We start from the raw sequence: 19845 nt of genomic DNA on the forward strand, positions 1-19845 counted from the left end.
TCCCTATATCCTCACAGTGCTCCTGTACTCACACACATACACAATGCATTTGGTTGTGTATTTAACAGTGTTGGGGAATAGTGAACAACATCTAGTTCAACTAGTCATTTAACTACATTTTGCAGTAGCTTGGTGGCAGTTGAACTCAATTCAAGTCTTGGTAGTGCTGTCAGTAGTCAATTACTTTTTTGCCATGCAGCGGTGTAGCCAGCTAATGGAACTACATGCTACTTTTTTGCAAAAATAATATATCGGTGAGGTAGGCAATAATTTTCTTGCTTTTTCAGCGTCAGACCTGCCTAACTTTCACTTGAAACGTTGAATAGGCTAAATCACACATTCTGCTAACATCTGACTCCAGAGTGATCTATTCTTGCAATTTGTAGTCTATGACATTTCAGATTGGGATATGATAATTTAGCACAAAGTAGTTTGGATGTAGTGATCTACTTTTTCTTAAGGGTAGCTTTAGTGTAGCTTAACTTCTTCCAGTTTGAAGTAATTGGTAGCGTGGTAAACTATATTTTCAGAGTAGCTTCCTCAAAACTGGTCATTTATATGGTTTGGTTCATGGAAGATGGAAAGTGATCACTGAAATATCTGCTTGGCTCTTTTGTTGCAGATTGGGAACTGTAAGAATGTGACAGTCATGTCGTTGCGCTCCAATAAACTAGAGTTTCTACCTGATGAGATTGGGCAGATGACCAAGCTACGTGTTCTCAACTTAAGCGACAATAGGTATCTACCGATTGCTCTGCTATGTATACATACAGTAGCACACGCACACACAGAAACACAAACACAGAGAAACACAGACACACAGTAACGCAGACACACAGTGAATCCATATGTTCCTCACACTCTCATTGACGAGGAAAAAGCTTGTGTTGTGTGTCTATATATTTACATAGAGCGTAGGTGGAGTAGGGCATTCTTCTGAGGATTTTATAAAAACTAGGGAAGCTAGCTAGTGGTTATTATTTTGTTAATAGCACATTAAGATAGCTGCACAGCCTTCGAAAGCACTTCCCCCTGCCCACGGGCTAATTAAGAAAGCTCTTTATGAGATGTTTGGTTGCTCTGCCAGTGATTAACTGGATCCAAGGTAATTAAACCTGACCATCACTTAACACACGACAGCCATTAGTCAGACCTGCCTCTACACGCAGCACCACACACCACAGAGCTGATAGGCTGCCTCAGAATGGGCATGGAATCACCCCAACCCTGCATCATCCTGCCTACGGTAGCCCACAACACTGTCTTCCTCTGGCATATTTCTGTTGTCAAAGTGAGGCAGAGTTTGCTGAGCGTGTTGCCAAGGTGAGTAGTGGGTGTCAGTCAGTCAGAGGCAGGCTATTATAGTTCCTTGGCAGAGGAATAATATTGGCTTTTCACACGGGATTTAATGATGATCTGTGTCCTTGAACACACCCGAACACAGTGTACTTATTGAGATGAATTGCCTTCTTACTCCCATGTCGTCTTCTTCTCCCTTACACAGATTAAAAAATCTCCCATTCACTTTCACAAAACTAAAAGATCTTGCTGCTCTTTGGCTTTCAGACAATCAGGTAATCTTATGATCTTATATATTGTTTTGTTAGAAAGAAACAGACCTTTACATTTTTGGATCAAATCTATAGTTTTACCTGTTAGCTATACTTGAAGTGTCAGTGATGTGTGATTGTCTTCTGTGTGCAGTCCAAGGCCCTGATCCCTCTCCAGACAGAGGCCCATCCAGAGACCAAGCAGAGGGTCCTCACCAACTATATGTTCCCTCAGCAACCACGACATGATGAGGGTGAGCTAGCCAGATACTGTGGGTGGAAATGTAACACATGCTGACATGAGGGGAAATGCTCATAGCCAAGTATTCCCACAAAGTGGATGTTGCAGTACTATGAGTATGTGATTTTGTGATCGCTAAGGTGCCATGGATATGTATTTACAATTGATGAATGGTGCTTGAAATAACACTGGTATCCCTCATAGTAATGCGTATAGTGATATGTGTGCAGAGCATGTGTCACTGAACTACCCTTTGAGGGTCAGAGAGACTGAAGGTGTAAATTTACTCAGAGATTGAATCCATTTTGAGGTTCCACTTGAGGGCATTTGACAGATGGTTGGGTTAGGTGCCAGTGCACTGTATGCTGTTGGTGAAGTGAGCATGTCAGAACAGCACCAGTGTGAGACCAGTGCACAATAAGTCAGTGACACCTCCCTGTTTCCCTGCCCGTCCTCTCTGTAGACTACCAGTCAGACAGCGACAGCTTCAACCCCACCTTATGGGAGGAGCAGCGTCAGCAGAGGATGACCGTGGCCTTTGAGTTCGAGGAGAAGAAGGAGGAGGAGGACAACTCTGGAAAAGTCAAGGTTTCACAGGACTTTCTGTTGACCTCAGTTTCCCCCCGTTTTTATCTTGTTATTACCGCTTATTCTGCTTGTCCTGTCCGTCCAGGTTGAGATCAATCTGAAGCGCTACCCCACACCGTACCCAGAGGACCTGAAGAACATGGTGAAGTCAGTGCAGAACATGGTGGGCAAGAACCAGCTTCCCCTCAGCACTGGTACTAACTCCTCTGGTACCAACATGGAGTCACGAAAACAAGAACAGTATGAGCCCCCCTGGCCCATGCCCCCCAAAGAGGTAACATACCGGGTCATACCACACACCCAGAGACCCACACATACCACCACACTCTCTCTCACACACAAACACAAATACAAAAACAAATGATTTGATTATACATAGTCCTCTTTGGCTGAATGCGATAGATATGTGTCACCCAGTCACTCAGAGTGATCTTCTGTTCCAGGTGATGGAAAGAGAGATGTTAGAGAGAGAGAGAGAGTTCAACAAGACTCAGATGACAGAGCAGGGCATCATACACAACTCTGCCATCGACATCCCAAAGCGCAAGGACAAGGAGGATCTGACTGAGAGCTCAGAGGTACAGGAGCAATTTCCTTATCTCGTTGTGAAAATGTTCAATCGTTTGTAGCACTTATTACGTCCTTTTAACACCAGGAAAGCAAAACAAAACAACAGCTTGTATTGGGCTTGGTGGGGGAGAGAGTACTGACATGAATGTTTACACTGCAGCCTCAAGGTCCTCTCAGGCCGTTATGTCAGATTTAGTCCTTAGTTGCCTTGGACATCTCAATGTGAGAGTTCGGGTAGAGGTGAGACCACCTGTATTGAACGCATGGGAACTGAATTTCATTGAAAGAACTGAGTGGGTGTGTCCAAACTTTTTCAAAGACATAGATTAATGTAGTATCAGGTTTCAGTGTTTTTGACTTATGGCCAGGTGTGACAAAGTTTGAGGGGGCAATGTATTAAACCCAGGGCCATGGAACTGTGGCCTAGCAACTTTTTAGAGGTGATTGAAACCTACAGAGATCATAGAATCCTTTCATCTGGAAGCCTCAAAGGCCCCATGATGGCTTCAACTGGGTCTTTGTTAAATCGTTAGCTCTCTCTCTCTGAATACGCAGAGGAGTCAGACAGGTAGGCTGCTGAGGTGCTGTTTTCAGATGTTTTTTTTATGCTGTGTGCAAAAAGGTGCATTATCTTGGCATAATATCATATTGGGGCTGAAATGGAGGTTAACTCGGCCATAGCTCAAATGTCAAGTATTAGTGCATTTGCAAGTCCCCAGGGGGGCAACCGGGTGTAGAATTTGTAGCCTTTAATAAGGCTTGAAATACTGGACAACGAACAGCAGAGGCTGTTGAACAAACAGAGCAAAGGTCAGTGTTAAATGTCAATTGCATTCAGAGGACTCCAAGAGGCTAGATCTGAATAAGCACCTGAGTCAAGTGGTCAGCATCTGGAGATCAATGAAGCAGGTCATATAATATGTATCTTGTATCTGCTTACTGTCATTTCTTTATAAGCTCTATAGGAGCCCAGAGTTTGGGCAATTTACATCAGGGTTGTAAATGCACTCATGCTGGTTGTGAGTCCTTTAAACATTGCATATATTTAAGATGAGATGTAGATTAGATTTGATTTTAACCTGTAAAATGAAAATACATTTCCAGTGGAAGTAGGTTCGAACTTCCAAGGAGTCAGCTAGCAACCACTTACTTTCCTAACCCTAAATCTGTAAGGTTCTCCTGTGCTTGACACTCTGCTATATCTCTACCTCTCTGTAAATTGTGTTGACGGAGCACAAATGTCCTGTGTACTTTGTGTCCATAACTGCTTTGGATTGCATGCTGTCTCCTCCCATAAAACCCCAGGGAGAAAGAGACCCTTGGGTGCCGCGGTGCCGCAATGGGAACTGGGTCACTGGGTGGGGGCTGGAGGGGTGGGGGGCTGGTGGGGAGGGGGCTGGAGAGATTGGGTGGAGGGATGTGGGGGATGGATGGGTGGGGGGATGAAGGGGTGGGGGGGGCTGATGCCATAAACCATGCTTCTTTACCTCACACAACTTTTTTTTTGTAGAACCATGAAAACTTCCTCTCCATCTTTTATTTGTTTGTATGTGTGTTTGTTTGTTTTGCTTAGATTTCTTTACATCGCGTGGTTCCCAAGCTGCCACAGCAAGAGAATACATCATCAGCCGTTACAGCTTCTTCCTGTTTCTGCCTCATAGTAAGTGGCTGTGAGATCAGACATTAGACAGTCTGCTCAACCACGGCTCGGCTGGTGTGATTTCACACTGCCTCTTTCACGCTGACAAAGACTATGAAACGTCTGGAGAAACAAAGTCGGAGTATCATGAAATATGAAGATGAAAGCCGATAACAGCCACTCTCTCTAATGAACAGTGAAACTGTAGATATGTAATGTATATAATGTATATACAGTACTTATGAACAGGAACATTTTTTATGCAAAGTCTGCATCATGGCATATATAGTATACACAGTAGTGGGCAAACGGGCAGTAGACTGGCAGTGCCAAGGCTAACTCCAGCACTTATTGGCATCACCACACCACGCAGCTGTTTGTTTTGAGTTAATCAAGCATTCCTCTGAGACGTGGCAAAAAGCATCAAGCCTGGCATACCAATTACTCCCAGCCACAGAGAAAGTGCTGGTAAATTATGGACACAATCTCGGGAGTGATTTAAGGTGGCATTTTTACCCAAAGCAGAAAGCGGTTGCAGCTGTCGTGGCGTGTCATGTAACACTGAACATGCTGAACCCTCATAGTAGCCCCATCATGGGTATGGATTTATAGATATTCGATTATATGTTCTGAAACATATAGAAGTATGGGATATATTGCGATCTCTTCTTTTACACAAGAGAAAAAGAAGATGGTGGGAGATACAGATATGCCAATGAGACAGTGCTGTGTAGTGAGTGTTCCTGGGATGTGGTTCCTGGAGAGGCCTGGTGGTCTCTCTCCGCTCGGCTGCCTCAGCCTGCCCTGTGGGGGTGCAGTGAGCAGAGCTGCAGATGTGGGACATCAGGTGTGGGAAGTAGGCTCTCCTGTAGCAAGCAGCTGGGCCTCTAAGCCCTAAGAGAGAAGGAAGTCACAGATAGGACATGCTCCAGTGTGTTACACATCACTAAGATATAGAGAACATATATCAGTTACTGATGACACTATCAGTATAAGCAGTACAATAATGATCAGTTATGTACTATATTTGTGTACTTTTGTTAGTTCCTGCCTCAGGAAGAGCTTGTGGAGTTAAGTCGTTGAAGCTGTTAAACCAAGCTGTGTGTCGGTTTGTGTCTTTTGGTCTTTTGTTCAGAAATAAGAATTGTGTAATAACTTTTCTCAGGATTCTATGAGTGGCTCTCCGAATGATATCCGTATCTCTGATATGAGGCCCACCCTGGTGGAACCGGCCATGTACAAACCAAAGGTTGTATTACTGGGGAAAGACAAGAAAGGTAGGCCGTAAACTCCCATCCCTGGTATTCTACTTCACTACAAACACAACCATTAGCATTAAGGTTATATCATCACTGCTCCCTGTTCCTCTAAACTCATTTCAGAAAACAAAAATGAGTGATGTTAGAGGTCAAAGATCACGCCCCCAAGACATGCTAACCTCCCCTGTTATGGTAATGGAGAAAGGTTAGCATTGTGTTGGGGGTATGATCTTTGACCCTCTGTAACTTTCTCAGTCATTGTTATTCACGATTCATCCAGGATTGTCCATAATAATGGTAGCATTCACATTAATGTAGTGTTTAGAAATATATTATATTCTTATTTCTAAGAAAAGGTACTCCAAAATTACACAAATGATTTACCGTTTATTTCTATTGGGCACAAAATAATCTGAAACACAACCCAAACAAACTGTGAAGGCATCAAACACGTTTATAGAGTCGCAAGCTTGATGTAGTCATTGCATGCTAGGAAAATGGGTACAAATACTGAACTTTTTAATACTTTATAAGAATCTTTAGGGGTGTCAATCATTTTTATACCTACCTTTTTGAGATAAACAATGATTACTTGTTAAACAAAATCTCTTTCTCTGAACAATTATACTAGTATAAAATAATATAATTTCCCAATGTCTTAAATTGATTTTATAGTCATTATTGCTCATCTTTATCAATGGTGACCCCACCATATACAGTACCAGTCGAACGTTTGGACCTACTCATTCAAGGGTTATTTGTACTATTTTCTACGTGACATTTTACCAAGGCACACCTGTAAATCTAAATGCATTCATGAAGCGGCTTGAGAGAATGTCAAGAGGGTGCAAAGCTGTCATCAAGGCAAAGGGTGGCTACTTTGAAGAATCTCAAATATATAAAAAATATATATATATTTAATTTGTTTCACACTTTTTTGGTTACTATATGATTCCATATGTGTTATTTCATAGTGTTGATGTCTTCACTGTTATTCTACAATGTAGAAAATAGTAAAAATAAAGGAAAACGCTTGAATGAGTAGGTGTGTCCAAACTTTTGACTGGTACTGTATATCTTGGGCCGTACTTTCAAACTGATAAACCAGAGACTGAGCTGATTGACTAGTTGCTGCAGGCCATTTGGGCTGATATCTCAACCGGTGGTAGGCTGACCCCTATCAGTAAATACACTCACTCTCCGCTCTTATCCTATTCTGACATGAAAAAGCCTCAAGCTTTCTAAACTCTACAGTGAAAATCCCTGTGTTTGCTATTGTTCTTTCTAATTGCATGGTTGTTTCCTCCTGTGAGATTACAAAGCATAGTCCTGCAATGCACAATTATTATATAATGTCCTCGGGGAGTTTTGTATTCTAATTAGGTACGGTATAAAGCATAAGGGTGATTCCACGCCAGCGGGAGCGGGAATAATATTTTTGGTATCTCAGATTGTTCTGGCAATTCTCACATAGAAAATTAATTGGGAGGAAGAATGTTTAAAATGCTTTTTACATTTGTATCACAAACGATTTTTCTGAAAATCATGATGGAATTGGCCATTTTATGCCCTTTATAGACCTATACATGCCTCCTGTAAGACCATATGATATGTGAACCATATATGATACAGATATATGGTTCAGCGGGAGCGGGAATGATATATATGATACAACATCTTGGTGTCATTATACTCCTTATAGTGGTCTCTCTAATATGTAGTATGTCTTTATTCTGAAATACAAATATTCACATTCATTTATTCAACATTAAAAATATTTATTCCTCAAAATGACCCTTTTTAGATTGTGTTCATTTTAAAACGGATTGTTCAGGACAATATACTCTACAAGTACATCACATTTCTAGAGTGGACTAATTCTGAAAGTATGATACATTTTATGAGCACCACCAACACCCTGAATGGGAAAATAGATGAAATACAAACTCCCTCTGCTGGTGACTTGCTGAATGTGCAATCCTAAAGGAGGGCTGTGATTGGTTACTGACCTATAACGTCAATTTCTGTATATAAAATGGGTCATATCATTAAAAGTACCAGAGAGCACACTATGTAAATTAGAGATGTTTACAAACAATATGTCAAAAATAATCTTCATCAAAAAGGTTGTTCAGAATAAAGACATACTACATATTAGAGAGACCACTATAAGGAGTATAATTACACCAAGATGGGCATAAAATTGCAATATTATTCATAATACAAAACAAGTTTTTTGATACAAATGTAAAAAGCATGTTATACATCCTTCCTCCCAAGGAAGTAACTATGTGAGAATTGCCAGAACTATCTGAGATACCAAAAATATTTGACGTGGAATCGCCCATGTTTATTGCAATCCATTACATAACGACTCCCTGCTGGATTGAGGAGAACAGCATCCAATTCTCTCCAATAGCTTTTGCTCCCCTGGAGACCCAGCTTTAACCCACATTTCAAGTGGAAACATGATCAGTGACCTTTTGAAAATAAGATAACTCCTTAAGCCCCCATTCAAATGAAATTTTCAGGTAGATGACAGCAGAGACATGTCAATGCTTTTCTCTCGCCCTTCCCTGTCAGAGTCTACAGATGAATCAGATCCGGATAAGATGCATTGCCTGAACAACAGTGGCTCGTCAGCCACCTACTCGGACTACTCTCCATCCCAGGGTTCTTCTGGCTCCTCTAACCCCCCGGGCAACGTGGCCGCCCTGCAGGCTGCTGGGAAGGATGGAGGAGTGCCTCAACAACACTGGACCAACAGGTGGGCAGTGGCTCACCGGCTTTCAACCCACAGTCCTCACACAGAACCAGTAGCTAGCTACAGACACACGCCTGATAGCAAGCTTACGGTGACCCATGATCGGTCTTCCATCGGCAAAATCAGAGGCTCAGCATAGCCCTATATCGTCTTTTTGCCGACAATGGTCTGATGTCAGTTTGCCTACCATGGTGTGCTGCCTCAGCCACCTGTGGTATGATAAGTGCTTGCTAGCTGGGTCACATCCAGTACTGTTCTGTACTGTGTAAATATGTCATTTAGCAGGCATCGATTCCAGCCGTCTGTTTCTTGAGACAGGGATGTTGTGTAGAGCACCTGGGTGAAGAAGGGTTGGAACTCCAGCTGTCAAGAGGCTGTGTGAGGGGAGAGAGTGGCGCAACAAGGCTATTTTAAATCTTTCATTAACATACATCTCCATAAGACTGACAGAGCGCCGCACAGCACACCTCTCTCTCTATCACTCACTCACTCACTCACTCACTCACTCACTCACTCACTCACTCACTCACTCACTCACTCACTCACTCACTCACTCACTCACTCACTCACTCACTCACTCACTCACTCACTCACTCACTCACTCACTCACTCACTCTCACACACAGAGAAGATAGCCCTATTTGGTAAAATACCAAGTCCATATTATGGCAAGAACAGCTCAAATAAGAAAAGAGAAATGACAGTCCACCATTACTTTAATTCCGAAAGTTTCTTCAAGTGCAGTCGCAAAAACCATCAAGTGCTATGATGAAACTGGCTCTCATGAGGACCACCACAGGAAAGGAAGACCCAGAGTTACCTCTGCTGCAGAGGATAAGTTCATTAGAGTTAACTGCACCTCAGATTGCAGCCCAAATAAATGCTGCACAGAGTTCAAGTAACAGACATATCTCAACATCAATTGTTCAGAGGAGACTGTGTGAATCAGGCCTTCATAGTCGATTGCTGCAAAGAAACCACTACTAAAGGACACCAATAAGAAGAGACTTGCTTGGGCCAAGAAACACAAGCAATTTGGTGGAAATCTGTCTTGGTCTGATGAGTCTAAATTTAATCATTTTGGTTTCAACCGCCGTGTCTTTGTGAGACACAGAGTAAGTGAACGGATTATCTCTGCATGTGTGGTTCCCACCGTGAAGCATGGAGGAGGAGGTGTGATGGTGTGGGGGTGCTTTGCTCGCGACACTGTCAGTGATTTATTTAGAATTCAAGGCACACTTAACCAGCATGGCTACCACAGCATTCTGAAGCAATACGCCATCCCATCTGGTTTGTGCGTAGTGGGACTATAATTTGTTTTTCAACAGGACAATGACCAAAAACACACCTGCAGGTTTTGTAAGAGCTATTTGACCAAGAAGGTGTCACGGATCCCTCCGGAACATTCATTATGCACACCTGGCCCCTATTCCCAGTGATTAGTAATTGCTTGAGTGTGTCCTCGGTTTACCATTGTCCTGTCGATTATTATTACAATGTCCGTTGGTGCGCGTGAGTACCTGTGCTGTGTGTTTTGTCTTTCGTGCCATTGTGGATTGCGCAGATGATTACGGGTCCCGTGTGTTAATCATTGTGCGCTTGTGTTATTTATTCGAGGTACTCCTCGCTCTTTAGTTCGGGTTTCAACCCTGTGTTTTGTATAGTGTTTGTTTGGGCTTCATCCCTGTGGCTTTAAACGGCATTCTGTAATTTGGGGTATAATAAAAAAACTATTACGTGTTCCTGCGCCTGTCTGTCGACCATTTATGCCAACGTGACAGAATAATCGACCATTACGGGAGACAGCGGGAATGGCCCATCCAACGACGCTGTGACTGGTCCATCCGGCACCGCCACAACGAGTCCGTCCGGCGATGCAACTTCAGCAGCTACAACTGGGCCGTCCGACACCGCCACAACGAGTCCGTCCGGCGATGCAACTTCAGCAGCTGCAACTGGGCCGTCCGACACCGCCACAACGAGTCCGTCCGGCGATGCAACTTCAGCAGCTGCAACTGGGCCGTCCGACACCGCCACAACGAGTCCGTCCGGCGATGCAACTTCAGCAGCTGCAACTGGGCCGTCCGACACCGCCACAACGAGTCCGTCCGGCGATGCAACTTCAGCAGCTGCAACTAGGCCGTCCGACACCGCCACAACCGGTTCGTCAGACGCCACTGCGAATGGTCCTTCCGACAACCGCCGTAACTCCGGCAGTTGCAACTAGCCCGTCCGACGACGATACAACTTCGGCAGTTGCAACTAGCCCGTCCGACGACGTTGCAACTTCGGCAGCTGCATTGGGTCCTGATCGACCCGTACTGCGTTCCTGTGATCGTCTTCGAGGCCGGTGGCATTGCACTGCTTGTGCAGCGCGGCAGGGGGGATACTGTCACGGATCGCTCCGGAACTTTCATTACGCACACCTGGCCCCTATTCCCAGTGATTTGTAATTGTATAAGTGTGTCCTTGGTTTACCATCATCCTATTGATTATTGTTACATTGCCCATTGGTTTGTGTGAGTACCTGTGCTGTGTGGTTTGGCTTTTGTGCCATTGTGGATTGCGCAGATGATTACGGGTCCCGTGTGTTAATCATTGTGCACTTGTGTTATTTATTCGAGGTACTCCTCGCTCTTTAGTTCGGGTTTCAACCCTGTGTTTTGTATAGTGTTTGTTTGGGCTTCGTCCCTGTGGCTTTAAACGGCACTCTGTAAGTTGGGGTATAATAAAAAAACTATTACGCGTTCCTGCGCCTGTCTTCCGACCATTTATGCCAACGTGACAGAAGGAGAGTGATGGAGTGCTGCATCACCTGACCTCAACCCAATTGAGATGGTTTTGGATGAGTTGAACCGCAGAGTGAAGGAAAAGCAGCCAACAAGTGCTCAGCATGTGTGGGAACTCCTTCAAGACTTTTGGAAAAGCATTCCTCATGAAGTAGGTTGAGAGAATGCTAAGAGTATGCAACGCTGTCATCAAGGCAAAGGGTGGTTTCTTTGAAAAATCTAAAATCTCAAATGTATTTTGATTTGTTTAACACTTTTTTTGGTTACTGTATGATATGTGTTATTTCATAGTTCTGATGTCTTCACTATTATTCTACAATGTAGAAAATAGTAAAAATAAAGAAAAACCGTTGAGTGAGTATGTGTGTCCAAACTTTTGATTGGTCTGCTAAATGACTTAAATGTAAATGTAAAAGTGCTGTACATCTTAATGAAATGATACGCTGTCATACCTGTGCTTACGCTCTTTCTGCAGGCTGGTCCAGCAGTTCCCCAAACCCATCGAAACCAAGCCGCTACTGAGTCAGAGAGACCCCAGAGAGACCCCTCCCTCCAGCACACTGCAGCAGCGTGGTGAGCGACGCCCCCTCAGTGACACCTTTGACCAGTGGAACGATACCTCCCACTACGACAACACAGGCTTCGTGTCTGAGGAGGCTCCTCTGGAGACCCCCAGTGGTAGCAGCAGTGGTAACCCCATGCTGGGCTCCAAGTCCCGCAGCTCCTCCACCTCCCACGGGGGCCGCCGGCCCCTCATGAGGCAGGAGCGCATCGTGGGCGTCCCCCTGGAACTGCAGGATGCCCCTCACCAACACCCACACCCCTCCCACCAATTCCATAATGTCCGCACCACGCCAGAAAATGAAGTGCCTCAGCCTCCCCCTCCCAACCCATGGCAGAACTGGACACGGACGCCCAGCCCCTTCGAGGACCGCACAGCTTTCCCCTCAAAACTGAGCTCCCCAGGCAACAGCCCCAACCCTGACCGCAAGGACTTTGAGCAGGAGATGCATCATGGGGAGCTGCCAGGGACGTTCCCCTCCACAGGGACATGGGGTTACCTAGACTCCAGGAACTCGGGGCAGGGTCAGGGGCGCAGCAACCAGCAGGCCAACATATCCAGCATGTACCAACATGTCCAATCCAAACCCACTAGACCAAGCTCTGGGGCCATGGTGATGAGCAAGAGCTCTGAGCGCCTCTCTCCCATGATGAAGGAGGTGAAGGCTAAGTTCAAGAAGTCCCAGAGCATTGATGAAATAGACATGGGCTCCTACAAGGTGTACAGCATCCCCGTGGACAGCTACAGCTCCAGCATAGAGAACCATGGGAGTGTTGACCGTCCAGACATGCCGGCCCCCATGGAACAGAGCATGTCCCGCAGCCAGTCTGCCCCCATGCTGGACGATGATGACGCCTACGGCACAAATAGCCAGCAGCAGAAGCCTGCCATCCCCAAGAAGGTCTACCACTTCGACCAGAGCTTCAACCCTCAGGTGGCTATGGATATGAGGAATCAGCAGCAGGAGAGGAGGGCCCCTCCACCCTTCCCCAACACCCCTGAGTATGTCAACCAGCCAGGGAAGACCCTGCCCAAAGAGCTGGTGAGCCCCAGGGGCTATCGGGGTTACCCTCCTATGGACCAGATGTTCTCCTACTCTCAGCCCTCAGTCAACGAGGAGAACCAGCCTCCCCAGCAGCAGCAACCCTTCCCCATCCCTAGTCAGCGCTCCCGACCTGGATTCCTGAGGCGGGCTGACTCCCTGGTCAGCTCCACAGAGCTGGCTCTGTTCCGCAGGGTTCAGGAGGCCCAGGAGATGCAGCAGATGTCGGACCACTACGGCCGGCAGCACTTCAAAGGCATTCTGGAGCAACAGAACAGTCCCAGCATGGCCCAGCAGGACCAACAGTACAACAAGAGGAATGGCAGGTACGAGGAAGACTACTCCTCCTACCAGGAGCCCAAGAAGCCTATCATGGGCTACCCTACAAAGAGCCTGACGCAGCGACGCCCCCTGTCGGCCAGGAGTTACAGCACAGAGACGTTTGGGGCGTCCCAGGCCAGGCCTGTGTCTGCCAGACCCACAATGGCTGCACTGTTGGAGAAGATGCCTCCAGATTATAATCTGAGCACGTGCACTGAGAATATAAAGAGCCCTGATGAGATGAAAATGCGCACCATGCAGCTGCAGCATAAGCCTGATGATATGTCCTCTAAGATGCCAGTAGACTGGAGGCAACAGCTGCTTAGACATATAGAGGCCAAACGATTGGACCGGGTAAGTCTGACAACTTCTTAAACACAGTTTATTACATGCTCACGTAACATCTATATGGGCGCTTCTGTTGACACACCACATGACTGCATGACTGTCAGTATTAATGAACGTGGTCAGTCCACTGCTTAGCAAAGTGCGCCAGTTGTGGCACCAGACCCACTTGATGTTTCTCTATATGTATGTTAATCACTTATGTCGATTGTGATAAGAAGCACAAACATGGTAAGTTTTCTCCTCTTCTTTCTCTTTAATTTTCATTCTACTATTACTGTTAGTATGATATCATACTTTAACAAGACAAGTATATCTGTCTGTACTACAACAATTTGGATGAGTTTCCCTAACTAGATTAAGTCTGGTTCTAAGCTAAAAAGCTCTCCAGGACTAGGCTTAATCTGGGTCCGGGAAATCGGCCCTTGATAATATAGGCAAGTACTTCAGTGCTATACATCTCTTAAATAAAGGTACATACTGTTGCTTGTATGGTATACGTAATCGTACTGTATCCATGAGTGTGTTTTTAATGTGTTTGTTCTGGTACTGTAGTAACTCTGTACTGTTGTTGTTCTGTTTGTCAAGCTCACTTTATCTGTTGCAGCTACGCAATGTGTGTTGGTGCAATCCCGTTTACCCAGTGGCTCACCCATTTACTCATGTCACGCGGTTGTTTCCCTCCAATCAGAGCGCTGTCCTTAAGCACAACACAGTAAACTTCGGCATGCTGTACTCTGGAGGCTATGCCGCACCGCATGCCGGCAGAAGCATGACAATAAACTTTTACAATAACACGAATAAGCATGAAAACCAAACGACACAGTGGCTACCTCTACCCAATGTGAGTATGAACCAGAAAACACAGAAACAGTCTCAGTGCAGTTGAACCCGTTAACGTTCATGTGATAGTGTGTACTGCATTTGTCCTGTTTTGTAAGGATAAAAGCTTAAAAATAACATTTATCATAAGAAGCACAATATTACCAATACCTACAATTGCCAATGGAGAATGTGAATATTTGTTATCACTTGCCTTAAATATTGAAATGCTATGGCCGTACATATATATATTTTTTTATTATAGTCCATATTTCAACATCAAACAGAAACTAGCCTACAGATAAACCATGACATGTGATGGGCTAAGCCTCATGTATCACAGTATCAGTATAGAATCCATAGTGAAGCCGAGTATTATACCATTTCTCAGCCAAATGGTGAAACAAGCCTTAAACTGACGGACATGGCAATCCCTCCCATTTCAACTTCAAGCCAAGTGCTGTCTTTTATCTGTTGTCTGAAATCTTAAAATGTCCTCGGTGTGTTGCATGTCTGCAATATATGTGTGTCAGCTACGGTGTCTGCTCTGCTCTACGGGTTACAGCCGTCCTCTGTGCAAGTATTACTGTGTCACTCAGTAGCCTCAATCCAATGGAGCCTAGTGAATAGACACCATGCATTTCAGGACATAGACAAGCACATTGTAATAAAACACGGAGATTGTATCTTTCTCGTATAAGGTATTTTAGTGCCTAGACAATGTATAATTTTGAAAGCGAAACCATCATTCAGAATATCTCTACACCTGTTTCAATCTATTCTTAACAAAAAAGTATTGTATGTGGAAAAATGACAGGAGGCAAATAACCCAACTAATATATTCATACGCATAGGACTTTCCGCTTACTATTATAAATAAGTTAAGGTCATGATTGATCCAAGGACACCCACTAGTTTACTAGCTGCAGTACTCCGTCAATAGTAATATTATTATCAGTGATTATAACCTTATAATTAACACTGTAAATCAATTCATCTTTATCTCTGGTAAAACTGTAGTCCTTTTGGCAGAAAACGCAGGTTAACCCCATAGCCGTAATGATACCCTGAACCCTGTTCCTTTACCCTATTCTCTCTCCAGACCCCTTCTCAACAGAGCAATATATTAGACAACGGCCAGGAGGTGGTCTCTCCCACCACTCAGTGGGCCCCCTACTCACTGGGCAGGAGAGACGTGCCCCCAGAAAACATCATGAAAAAGGTTTGTGCTTTACACTGACAAAGGACCCAGAGAGAGAGGCCTGTTTGGAGTGTTAGATATGTGGTGTAATGTCACTGTTAATTTGAGCCTAAACTACGCTGATGATATAGTGCTCATTATCACCCAGCTTGCTGACTGAAACATTGAGCTTGTAGCTCATTCATGTATTTATTTATGACATACCAGTACATTTCACGTCAAACTGTAATACACCCCCCCATACATGCATTGTTTTAAACAAAGGTGACATTACAAGGACATACAGTATAACCACATAATGCTGCATAAAGGGTCCCTTGTCTTGTCTCTGTTGTACTTCTTAAGATTACTCCACCTGTTCTTTTAAGATGGGCTCCTTTATTTAGCTGTGATTGCTATGTCAATGTTGTTAAATGTCAGGAGTAATTGCTAAGCACCATGAATCATTCCAGCAGCGCTCCATTCTTGCTTGGTCTCCCTGGCAACCTCTGTTTTTCAGTTGGTTTGGCTGTCATTTAATTGTGGTCACAATCTAGTCATCAGTGTCTGTGCAACAGTAATGAGAAAGGTAGACCAGGGACTTCCTATGAAATATTAATGCACAGAGAGAACTGTGGGTTGTGTATCCTGTTTTATTACTTGTACACTCTTAGATAAAAGGGTTCCAGAAGGGTTCTTCGGCTGTCCCCATAGGATAACCCTTTTTGGTTCCAGTTAGGACCCTTTTTGGTTTCAGGTAGAACTACCTTGGAAAGGGTTCTACATGGAACCAAAAAGGGTTCTGCTATGGGGACAGCTGAAGAACCCTTTTAGGTTCTAAATAGCACTTTTTTTCTAAGAGTATCATGTAGGATGATAGGGTTTGCAGGAAAGCCTCTATATGGTCATTCAGGCTTGAAGAAAACCAAACTAACAGAGATAGGGGCTGAAGCATGCTGCACCTCATCTGTCTGTTATCCGCCATTTTGTAAGACGTGACGTTTGCATCTTTGCAGCTTCCTGACTCTTTGCCTAACGGGTTGAATTACCCACAGGCAGGCGGCCACCACCCCCACCAATCACAGACAATGATAGTGACATCCGCGTCGGCCACACCCCCACACCGCTCGGTGCGGGACCAGCAGTACGAGGGCGCCATCAACAAGATCTCCATTCAACAGTACCAGTCTCCTCTGCCCATGGCCACCACCACCAGTCCCCGGCCCCAGAGCGCACGCTGTCTCATCCAGACCAAAGGCCAGAAAAGCATGGATGGCTTCCAGGAGCAGGTTGGCCATCACTCCCTCGCTCCACTTCCATCTCTTTGTTTGTCTCTGTGTTTGTCCCTCCATCTGTGTTTGTCTCTTTGTACTTCTATCTCACCCTCTTCCTCTTAGGCATCCTTTCACTCTCCTTCTCTCTCTCTTCCTTTCCCTCTCTCAATCTGGTTGACAACAGATCTCTGAGAGGCCTATATTCTGGCTACCGGTATATAGAGAGGAGAGATTTGCACCACATAATTGTATCGTAATACAATATCAAATTTATATTTTTGGCAATATGAAGTTTTTGTGTCGTTTGGCAGTTCTGTGTGCGGATAGAGAAGAATCCAGGCTTAGGGTTCAGCATCTCAGGAGGAATCAGTGGCCAAGGGAACCCCTTCAAGCCTTCTGACATGGTAAGATTAAAGCAGCTAAATGTTCTCTGTTGGGGGTCTGATACTGTGCAGCCTGTGCCATAGGAACATGTTCCATTTTCCTCTGCTGTAGGCTGTTCCTTAAGCTGTTTGAATAACCACTGCACAGCACTGTATGTCTCCTTCAGAGTTTCCATGGTAACAGGTGCTACTACAGTGCTGCAGTTTACTTGGTTAACTTTGAACCTTTTTATTATATGCCAATAATGAGCAAGAATCAATCAAAAGACTCCACATGTTTTGTGGCAATGAATCGTAATGTAGACGTAAGGTTGGCAAATGCCCAATAGTTCAATACTGTCTTGTTACCATGGTAACCGCAAAGAAAGGATGCAGTGAGAAAAATGTCCATAGCTTTGCATTTAAACAATTTCTAAATCAGTTCAAATGTTGTTGCTGTTTTTCCCTTGTCGTTTTGAAACATCAAAGCCTAGGGCTGGATTAAATCCTTATCGCAGAAGTATCGTAGAAGATCCACGTAAAAATGTAAAGGTAATTTCCGATTTAGATGACATGCAGCGTTTACCGTGAATGTAGTGGCGGGAACATTGCCTTTAAATATCAATTGAGCATAACGTGGATCTTCCGCGAATCCAGTCCCTAGTTTCTTCTCCTTGACATTATATTTGCAGGGTGGAAAGTATTGTAAGCCATGGAAATAGAATTCAAATTCAATTTTCTACACCTTGTTATAGCCATTGAATGTGTTGTATATGTTGTGTGCATATCATCCCCCATCTTAGCACCCCACTGAAAGGTGGTGCATGCTGATTACAGAGGGAATCTTCTGAGGGCCTGCTTTCCTGTGATGCCTCAAGGAGTCCCTGATGTAATACATGAGTCATTAGATGTTAGTAACGTTATTCGGGCTTCAAGTGAGGATTAACTGTATAACTGTGTTGAATAAGCATCTTCATATGGTATTATGATCATCTTCATATGGTTTAAACGCATGCAAAGATTGGTATATTTATAATCTCTGCCTTGATTAGACATTTTTTGGAAACATGAAATGAAAAAACCTCCCCCACAGTGTCCATAACTTTGTAAATAGCTGGACAAATATATATATTTTTATCGTATCTGTTTTAGTACTGTTGATATCTTTTCATTAAAGTTAGATGTAAATGCCATGTAGGTACATGTAGTTCTTGAGTTTAACAAACAGAGCACACTCAGAGAACACTTCCATTTTTGATCTTGTGACAGATCCTTACGATAGTTGTCTGCTTTTTACAGTCCAGCTAAACCTATACAGTTAATGTTGACAATGACTTCATCAAAATCATGCACAGAACTTGAGTTCGAGGAAACACAAAAAAGCGCCAAACACCCAGTTTGAAAGGCAAAGATTCTAAACCATCTTCACCATGTGGTTCCTAACCTCATATCACTTTTGACTTATAGGGTATCTTTGTTACTAGGGTACAGCCTGATGGACCGGCCTCCAACCTGCTTCTGCCTGGGGACAAAATACTGAAGGTAACCATGTTGTTCATCACTGCATCGATCATCATTGTCCTCTGAGTCTGTGAGAGCGCATCCTCCTTCCGCCACATTGCCAGTAGAGGCTTTGCATGTGGCATTTTGTGCTGGACGTACATGTGTCTACCAAGTGAGCATGGTCCTCTGTTTTGACCTCTGTCAAACCTCCAACATGCTTTACTTGTCCCTCAGTCAGGTCTTCTACTAATAGTGCTTATACTGTATGTATCCTAATAAAGGCCCATAGAAACAGACTGAAAAATGTAAGTGGATAACATACAAGTAAGTAACTTTGCTGATATATAGGATTCCTAATGTGATGTTTTATATATATAGTATCGACCAGCAATGTAATGATCTCAACTTTTTTGATAACCTTGAAACCCCTGGAGCATTTTCTGCTTTCTCAACTGTCCTCTCCATCTTTCCAACTTTGCAGCAAAGATTGAATCTGGTCTCTTCCTCTATTTTAGTAATATCAGATACTTCAATCTCTTCTCGGAAAATACTTTAGGAGTAAACATTTTAGGATGAGCATCAGAGTTCTTCTACCCAATGTGACAAGAAACAAATTGCACACTATGATGTGGTGGTGTATTTAGCTTAGGTAGAGGGCTGTTACTCTAAAAGGGTAATCACCATCACACATACAGTACATAAGGATGAAGCTGTCAAAGTAAGTGTTTACCATAGTGCAGAGAGGGCACTGTACCCATGTAGAATGCCAGATCCCTGGTCCATGTGAAGCTACTGTTCAGGCTATATTTGTAAGTCATAAATACAAACCCAATGTCAGTGAAGCCTACATGAACAAGCCAGGCTCTCTGCGCCAATACAACTTAATGGGATTGCAATAGTCTCTACAGTTATTGGCATGTCTGTTATATCTGTGTCGCTTTAAATGTGTGCTAGTAGAAGCCCTCGCCCCTTTCCCCTCGCCCACCCGTAGCCTGCAGAAGCAGGCACTTCTCTACTCTCTCCACAGATACAAG

General features: G+C 44.1%; 1 protein-coding gene across 12 annotated transcripts in view; it reads left to right on the forward strand.

Moving 5' to 3' along the window:
- lrrc7 (leucine rich repeat containing 7) overlaps positions 1-19845 on the forward strand; it is a 186690-nt gene that overhangs the window by 164176 nt on the left and 2669 nt on the right. For 3 of the 12 annotated variants that reach the window (XM_046300862.1, XM_046300859.1, XM_046300860.1), the window contains 15 exons: positions 623-738; positions 1505-1574; positions 1705-1804; positions 2255-2379; positions 2465-2653; positions 2823-2957; positions 4523-4609; positions 5754-5865; positions 8431-8614; positions 11876-13679; positions 14362-14514; positions 15595-15714; positions 16689-16961; positions 17258-17350; positions 18776-18850. In XM_046300862.1, coding sequence (XP_046156818.1) covers positions 623-738; positions 1505-1574; positions 1705-1804; positions 2255-2379; positions 2465-2653; positions 2823-2957; positions 4523-4609; positions 5754-5865; positions 8431-8614; positions 11876-13679; positions 14362-14514; positions 15595-15714; positions 16689-16961; positions 17258-17350; positions 18776-18850 — 3636 coding nt within the window. Of the gene's footprint in view, positions 1-622; positions 739-1504; positions 1575-1704; positions 1805-2254; positions 2380-2464; positions 2654-2822; positions 2958-4522; positions 4610-5753; positions 5866-8430; positions 8615-11875; positions 13680-14361; positions 14515-15594; positions 15715-16688; positions 16962-17257; positions 17351-18111; positions 18219-18775; positions 18851-19845 lie in introns of all 12 variants that reach the window. The other 9 variants (XM_046300861.1, XM_046300868.1, XM_046300867.1 and 6 more) reach the window with 7 other exon arrangements.

Source organism: Oncorhynchus gorbuscha, linkage group LG15, assembly GCF_021184085.1.
Source record: "Oncorhynchus gorbuscha isolate QuinsamMale2020 ecotype Even-year linkage group LG15, OgorEven_v1.0, whole genome shotgun sequence".
NCBI classification, from domain to species: domain Eukaryota; kingdom Metazoa; phylum Chordata; class Actinopteri; order Salmoniformes; family Salmonidae; genus Oncorhynchus; species Oncorhynchus gorbuscha.